General features: G+C 40.4%; 1 protein-coding gene across 2 annotated transcripts in view; it reads right to left on the reverse strand.

The window, feature by feature from the left end:
• Positions 1-7171, reverse strand: part of Gtsf1 (gametocyte specific factor 1) — an 18977-nt gene extending 11806 nt beyond the window's left edge. Inside the window, exons 1-2 of one of the 2 annotated variants that reach the window (XM_004637932.2) lie at positions 6966-7171; positions 4687-4731 (exon numbers count right to left, since the gene is read on the reverse strand). In XM_004637932.2, the coding sequence (XP_004637989.1) occupies positions 4687-4702 (16 nt within the window). In that variant the 5' untranslated portion in view covers positions 4703-4731; positions 6966-7171. Of the gene's footprint in view, positions 1-4686; positions 4732-6075; positions 6143-6965 lie in introns of those variants that run through there. The other variant, XM_023722883.1, reaches the window with a different exon arrangement.
• Between the last annotated feature and the right edge of the window lie 1127 nt (positions 7172-8298).

The raw sequence follows: 8298 nt of genomic DNA on the forward strand, positions 1-8298 counted from the left end.
ACTCTCTATGACAAATATAATCATTTTATATTGCCAACGTGTTAATTAACAAATTGTGTCTTCATAGTTGGTTACTCTTACCATAAAATAAAAACAAAAACTGTTACATGATATTCTCTTTTCCTTTTCTAAAAGTTCTAATTCAAGATCACTTTTCTTCTCTAATCCAATCAGAGCTTGCCAACCAGTATGTTAAAGCTGGAGTAGACTACTGGTGTCCCAATATACTCATTGCAGCCCACTGTGCTTGTAAATCACCCCACCACTTAATCCTCTGCCAAATGGCCCTAGGACAAGTTGAGGATGGTCCATTCTCTTCTGCATCTTTTACTATAGTGGCATCCATGACATAAAGGTGGTAAGCACTGCTCTGTATTAGTTATACTATTTTCAGGAAGCTTGAGAAATATCAGTGGTAGTTGTTTTTTGTCTGTTTTAATTGGCTCCTATAGTTAGTTCCTTTAACAGATTAACCTTTAACAGATAGGTGGTTTTATTTTCCCTATTTTGGAACACAGATGGGGAGAGGGCTCAAATAATTCTTGATCTAGTGACTGCCAAACTAGCCAGACTAAAAAAAAAAACTTTCCCAAGGTTAAGACAATTACAGACATACGGAACTGCTATGTGGAAGAAAAGCCCCTAATCTATATCATACTATCTAAAACTGTCCTCAGGATATACAAGATACACTGGCTAAGCCCCAAACTTAAATAATTGTAGCTAAGAGAGGGAAATTAAATGGTTAAAGGCACTTTTTGAACAGGCAAATGCTCTTGCCATCCTTAAATGTAATTTTTAAAGTGAAATAAAATAATTCACATTTGATAAGAAGCTTACAAACCAAGGGACTGCAGTGAAAATCAGAAGCCAGTGGGGAATTGAAACAGACAGTTTCACTGGAAGAATGGTAAACACGGAATTGCTAACCATAATCATGATGCAAATGAGCTAGAAAGGTGACTTGAAGGACAGAATGAAAGTCTTAGAGGACAGGCAAGCTTATTATGCTATCTGAGCTCTTCTTGACCAGCAATCTTTTCCTATTTTTGAAGCTTCAGGACATCCAGGGAGCATTTCCAGATGAAATTCTTATTAGTTTCCCTTCATTTAATCTATTCCATCACTTGAAAGCGTTAGGCCATGTCAGAAGCTGACAGAATGGATGTACCATATGATTTACACACATTATACTGCCCACATAGTAGCATATGTTAGAGTTGACAATGAGGACTTCCTACCATAATGCTTTACTTTCCTGGTGTCTGACAATTTAGGTCAGCTCTAATTTAGTTTTCTGTATTTAAAAAAAATTATTTTTAATTGAAAAACTTAAAATTGTGATAAATACCTATGAAATGCATTTTATTTATTATTATTTTGGCAGTATTGGGGATTGAATTTAGGACCTTGTGCTTCCTAGGCAGGCACTTATGCTGCTGAGCTATCTCCCTGGCCCTTTGGTTCTTTTTATTTTCAATTTATTTTTTTTCTGGTACTGGGGATCAAGCTTGGGACCTTGCGCTTGCCAGGCAGGCACTTGAATTGCAGCATTTTAATTACTTTAAGTGTACAATTCGGGGCCGGGGAGATAGCTCAGTAGAATAAGCACTTCCCTGGCAAGCTCAAGGGTCTGAGTTCAATCATTGGTTCCGCAAAAAAAAAAAAAAAAAAAGTGTACAATTTAGTAGTGCCAGGTATATTCACACTATTGAGCAATCTCTAGAAGTCTGTAGTCTCAAAAAAACTATATCTGTTACATATCAACGTTCTAATCTTCATTCTCCCAAGGCCTTAGAAACCATTTTCTATATATTTTATATATTTCATCTATGTGAAATCATACCATATTTTTTTCTGTATTAAGTTATGTCACTTAACATAATACTTACAAAATTCATCCATGTTATAGTATGGGACAAAATTTTCAATGTCTCCTACTGAGAAATTTGTTTTTTGTTTTTTTTCTTTTTTTTTTTTTTCTGGTTAAGATGGAGATTGAACAAAGAGCTTTCTTTGTGCATGCTATGCAAGCACTCTACCACTGAGCTGCTGCATCCTTAGCTCTTCATGCTTTTTGGTACTCCTTGTCATTATGTTTTAGGAATACATCAATGCTACATATATGCATGTATCACAAGATTTTTTTTTTTTTTTTGTATTTAGTACAGTATCTACAGGGTCCACAGGGTCTCATTAAACAATGGGACTCATAGTGATCCTGCTGTTTTCAGTCTCCCAAGTGCTGGGATTACAGATGTGCGCCACCACTCCCAGTCTCAACTGCTGTCTCAGCATGCTCCAGGGGCAGGGCTGGCATGGTAGGCTGGGGATAGAACCACTGGACCCTGCATCTGCCTAAGCAGGCACTTTAATCCACTGAGCTATCTGGCCGGCCCTTGTATCACAGATTCTTTTTTTTTTTTTTTAATTTTTATTTATTTATTTATTTATTTATGTGTGTGTGTGTGTGTGGCCAGCTCAGCCCACCAGGGGGCAGGGCTGGCTGGCATGTGGTGCTGGGGGATTGAACCGCGGTCCCTGTGCTTTGCTAAGCTTGTTCTAAGTAGGTGCTTTAGACCACTGAGCCATCTCACCAGCCCCGTATCACAGATTCTTAATTAGTTCCCTTGTGTTTTGAGACAGGGTCTCCTTATATAACTCAGGCTTGCCTTGAATTCACTATGCAGCCCACGTTGGCTTTGAACTCATAGCAATCCTCCTGCCTCAGCCTCCCAAGCGCTGGAATTACAGTTATGTGCCACCATGCCTGATGAGTTCCCTTGGTTTTTTGTTTTTGTTTTTTTGCAGAACTGGGGATTGAACTCAGGCCCTTGTTCCACTGAGCCATCTCCCTGGCCCCGAGTTCCCTTGTTGATGAGCATTTGTTTCCAGTTGTTTTACTACTGTGTACAATATACTGACTAATAATCTAGTTTATACTTTGTGCACTGTGTATTTCTCTTGGGCAGATACCTAAGGAAGCTGCAGTGAAGTGTAGGTGCATTTAAAGTTGAAATAAATACTATCAAACATCTCTGTAACAGTTTCGTCTGGCTTCCTACAACTATACTTACATTGGAAAGCAAGTCCTGTTGACAAGCTTCCTCCAAAAACATTACCTGATCCTCAAATTTGAGTAGGCCTAGAGCTCATGGAAAGAAATGGAAGAAATTTCATGGGAGTAAGAAACTAGACCTGACAAAGGTATCATCAATTGAGGTGAAGCCCAAAACAGAAGATGGAGGCCTTATGAACTCTTACCAGATTATGGTTGGAATTCCAGGAAAATTTGTTAAATGAAGTCAAGTATATTTAAACACAGTGTTTCTCAAAGTTTCCATCATTCCCAAGTGTTATTTAGGGATTATTTAGAATACAGATTCTGACTCAGTAAATTTGAGATAAGGCTTGAGATTTGGGATAAGGCTTGAGGCTTGAGACTGAATTTCTAGCAAGTTCCTTGGTGAATTTTTTTGTAAGAAAAATTGTGCGAATCCTAAGGAAGATCAAAGAGAATCAGCTTTCCAGATCAATGATTCTCAAATTGTGTCCTCAGAGCAAATGTATCAGCATCATCTGGGGGATTGTCAGAAATGCACATCCTCAGAACCCATACTTTTTGATTCAGAAACTCTAGGGTGGGACCCCCATGTTTTAACAAGGCTCAAGGTGATTTTGTTGTATGATGAATTTAAGAATCATTGTGTTTTACATATTTAACAAAGGCGATTGAATCTAGATCTTTTGCACTTATAAATCTCCAGCCCGAGGGCTGGCCAAATAGCTCAGAGGACTAAAGTGCTTGTATAGGCAGAGTGCAGTGGCTGGGGTTCAATCCCAGGCTTGTCATGCTGGCCCCACCCCTGGAGTGCGCTGAGATGGTCACTGAAGCTCGGCGTGCTGGCACATGCCTGTAATCCCAGCACTTGGGAGGCTGAAAACAGGAGAATCACTACAAGAGTCCGATCTGTGTAGTGAAACCCTGTAGACTCTGTACTAAATACATTAAAAAAAACCCCCAAACTCCAGCCCCCTTCTTATACTGTTTTTCAATACTTAGGACTAAATTTAGGGTCTTCACATGACCTATCTTCTCAGCCTTTTAAAATTCTGAGACAGGGTGTCATTAATTGCCGAGATTGGTGTTGATTTTTTAGGCCTTATAAGTTTTTTTGAATCACTTGAAAAGTAAGAATCCTTCTCAGAATTTCTCATCCTAAAAACTCAATATACAGCAATATTATGTATACTACATTACCCATCAAAATATAAAGCAGAAGTTACTATTTCTGTTTCAAACATATAAGAGGCTGAAGTTCTAAGGAGTTAAAAGTATCTCATTTAATTAAAATACAGTTTATAGAGCACATACTTAGCATGTGCAAGGCTTGGGCTCAATCCCAGGCATCAAAAATACCAAACCAAATATACAGTTTCAGACAGATGTCCTAACCACTGCCTTTTCAAGCTATATGACTTCTCATTCCTTTTTAATTACTTAACATATGAGTGTCTTACTTCAACTTTGGAGATCTTTTTTACATCAGTACCATTTAGACCTTTCCTTCTCAGTAGTTTGGGCTGAAATTTGAATTTTTCATAACACACCTAAAGTCTAGTCAGACATAAAATAATATTACAAAATAATACAATTATTTTCTAAAAGCAGTAAGAAGTACATACTGTAGGTATCTTCCATGCTGAAAACGAAGGAGCTGATTTCAAGCGCTAGAGGGAAAAAACACACAGATCAAGGAATCAGAAAATGTACCAAAGGCAGCCCTAAGAGGAGAAATCACTACTGGTTGAAGCTCTCCAATTTCAATATAAGAAATCCTTAGCATGTATCTTGCTCCCCATTTTCTCCTCTTTCAAAGCTTTCTTTCTTCTTCTGAAGCTTGTTTTTTTCCCTGGTAGTACTAGGGACTGGATCCAGGCACTTACACATGATAGGCAAACATTGTACCCACTGAGCTAACACTCCTGCCCTTTTTACTTTTTTGAGAGAGCTACCCAGCCTGGACTTGAACTTGTAATCCTTTTGCCTGAAGCCTTTTGAATGGCTGGGATTAAAACGTGAACACAATTTACAACCGACTGGTTTGAAGCAGTTTAACATCACTGCCTAATCTACATTCTTGGAATAAATTTTAAGGCCCACAAATAGCCTATTACTGTATACCTGAGTAGGGATTTGATGCTATCTAACACTAAAGGGCATAAGTCAACACCATAAAAATACTTATTATTTAAATTCGGAACAGAAACAGGCATATGGTATTTTATTTTTTGAGACAAAGTCTTGCTAAGTATTCCAGGCTGGCCTCAACTGACTATATAGCACATGCTGGCTTCAAACTTACAGAATCCTCTTGCCTCAGTGTTCTGAGTGGCAGTGCTGGGATTACAGGAAGGCACCACCATGCCTGGGTTAGGGTACTATTTTAAAGCTCTCTTAAATTTCTAAAAATTACAGGATGGACAGGCTACCAGTCTTGTCCCTCTCTAGGATCAGGAACGATGGACATCTATGCCAGACCCTTAATGGTTCAAAATTCTCAGACATTCTAGATTACCTTTTTTTTTGCGGAGGAGTGGTCTTTCTGAGTCAGGGTTTCACTATGCAGTTAGGGTCGGCCCTGGACTCACTTTATACCCAAGTTGGCCTCAAATTCCCAGGAAACCTCCTTCCTTTGCCCTTAAGTGCCAGGATTACAGGTGTGTACAATCACACCTGGCTTTAGATTGCCATTTTTGACTTTTCTTGAACATGACCAGGAAGTGCCACTGCTTCATTTTGCCCTCCTCTCGCAGTCTCCTATATTAATATGGTTGATTTAAACCTCTCTGGTTAATACTGAGTTCCTGTATTCACTGAGGGAAAACTTGTGAATGATAGGACTCAAGGACCACCTACTGTATATTATGGATAACTCCAAGAGGAGAAAATATTTAACAGAAATATGAAAGATTAAAGGAAATTGTTTTTTCATAGTTTGAATCCCCTTTTAGCAGAGAACGCCTTTAACACTAAAACAAAACAGAGTAAAAACTAATTCTATGTAAAACTACCTCACAGGAAGCTTCTGAAAATTTATTGTATTACAGCTGTTGTCTCCAGGCAAGCTCTCTTTTGGCCTCTCATACAATTCCATACCCATCTCCCCATTCTATGACATAAGCAACTATGGAACTTATGTTAGGAAATACAACTGATCAGCTGGCAGGGCCCATTTGTTAACGACAATCATTAAACTATCAAAAATATATTTTTTTAATATCTGGATTAAAAAATTCTGATTCTTTTTACACATAGTTCTTCATAACTTTCCACTAAAAAGAGGTATGGAATAAAGAATCAAGTATCCAGTTTCTTGATTTTTTAACGCACATAAAGGAGGACTGCCAAGTTCAGCAACATATAGGGAACCACTGTATTTTTTTTTTTCCATGTAAAAAGACTAATTATAGTAGACTAAGGGCATTGGAATTTTTAGTATTATCGCTCAACTGTATCCCTTTAAATATCTCCCAAACTCTTAACTGGTAACCCTGTTCCTTAGTACCAGACCAGTGATTCCGACAAACTGTGAAGCAGTTAAATTTAGGAACTGGAAGAGTAGGGAGCTACTGTTTCTTCCCAACAGAGTTGAAGGCCTCCATAAAAGAGTAGCTTTCTTCCTTTAGACAAAGAAACTCAAACCGAAATCTGAACAGTTTGAAGCGAGGGGACTAAAGAGAAGGTGAGGAAGATGGTTAACTCAAAAAGGCTGAAGAAGGCGCCAGCGAGGCCTTCGAGGGGACGACGGCTTACAACTGGTCCATAGCCAAAAGAGCTTCGTTCAGAGTCCGAGAGCTGAAAACTACACGCAGAAAGTGGCAAAAGAGACCTTACCTGGAGAAGGCAAAGCAGTACAGTTCGGGTGAATTGTCTGGAAGAGCCGAGCCACACTCTTCCCTACCTCAGCGGTGCCGCGCTCGCCGCCTTCGCCTCGCCGCCACGCCCGGGCAACGCCCACTTCCGATCCCTAGTCCAGGTGGGGCCCTCGCACTTCCTGTGACGTCAGGCTGGGTCTGGCCCGGCAAGGCGCCTTGAGGGCGCCCACGGCGGGCCGTGGAGGCTCCTTCTTCCGTCCCCTCACCACCGTGCCCCACTCACAGGCGTTGCTGCCCTTCCGGCTTCCTTCTTAGGCCAGCTCTCCTCAGTGCCCCTCCCCCAGCTGTACTGAGCATGCGTGCGTGGGGTGCGTGCATCCTTCTCAGGGCTTCTTGGCGGCGGCCATTTTAGAAAATGAGAGTTTTTGGAGGGAGACTGGGTAGTTGTCGGGTGCTGTCTGGAAGGAAACCTGATTGTGGGGTTTTAGTAATAGAAAAATAGTTTAGATTTTTGAGGAGAGAGAAGAAAAACTATTAAGGAGATAGGCAGAATGGTCAAATAACGGCCAAAACCCAAGGGCAACAATTCTGTGTTTTAAGTTACAGGATCTCAAAATTTAAGAGGGCCGCAGGAGCACGTGAGAATGGATGGTAGAATGGTGGGTGAGTTAGTAGCGTTAAGAGAAGTTTTAGGTTGAAGGGGACAAGTGGGTCGCCACGTTACAACTTCACTGTAGAAAAACAACCACCGAGCCATTGTTCTAAAAACTGGTGTGCACACACAGAAAACAAGTGGATTTTGATTGCAAAGCTCATTAAGAAAACAAATACCAACGTGGATGGTTGGTTATTTATTTATTTATAGACAGGGTCTTATTACGGTTATCCTCAAACTTGTAGTAATCCTCCCACCTCAGCCTCCTGAGTGCTGGAATTACAGGTGTGCACCATCACACCCAGCTAGAAATAGGTGTTGAAGCTTCCAGGTTCAAGCCTTTTTTTTTTTTTTTTTTTTTTTTGCGGAACTGGGGCTTGAACTCAGGCCCTTGCTCTTGCCAGGCAGGCGCTTATTCTATTGAGCCATCTCCCTGGGCCTACAAGCCATTCTTGCAGGCTCTGTGCCCACCTGTGTGTGAACGTGTGTATGTTAGCACTGGATGGAGATTGAACTTTCACAATTACTTCCCTTGCTCTCTTTTAACACTTTTTATTTTGAAACTGGGACTCAGTCACTAAATTGCCTACTCCGAGTTTGAATTTGAGATCCTGTCCCCTGAAGACTGCTGAGATTATAGCCTGGCCCCACTATGCTCGTTTAGCGATTCTTAACCATTTCTGAACATAAAAATCATCTAAGAAGCTCTTAAAATATTCCAGGCTGCATGGTGTAGTAGGGGCAGGTCTGTAATCCCAGCATTC

The sequence above is a fragment of the Octodon degus genome, unplaced genomic scaffold (assembly GCF_000260255.1).
Source record: "Octodon degus isolate 3935 unplaced genomic scaffold, OctDeg1.0 scaffold00093, whole genome shotgun sequence".
In the NCBI taxonomy this organism is placed as follows: domain Eukaryota; kingdom Metazoa; phylum Chordata; class Mammalia; order Rodentia; family Octodontidae; genus Octodon; species Octodon degus.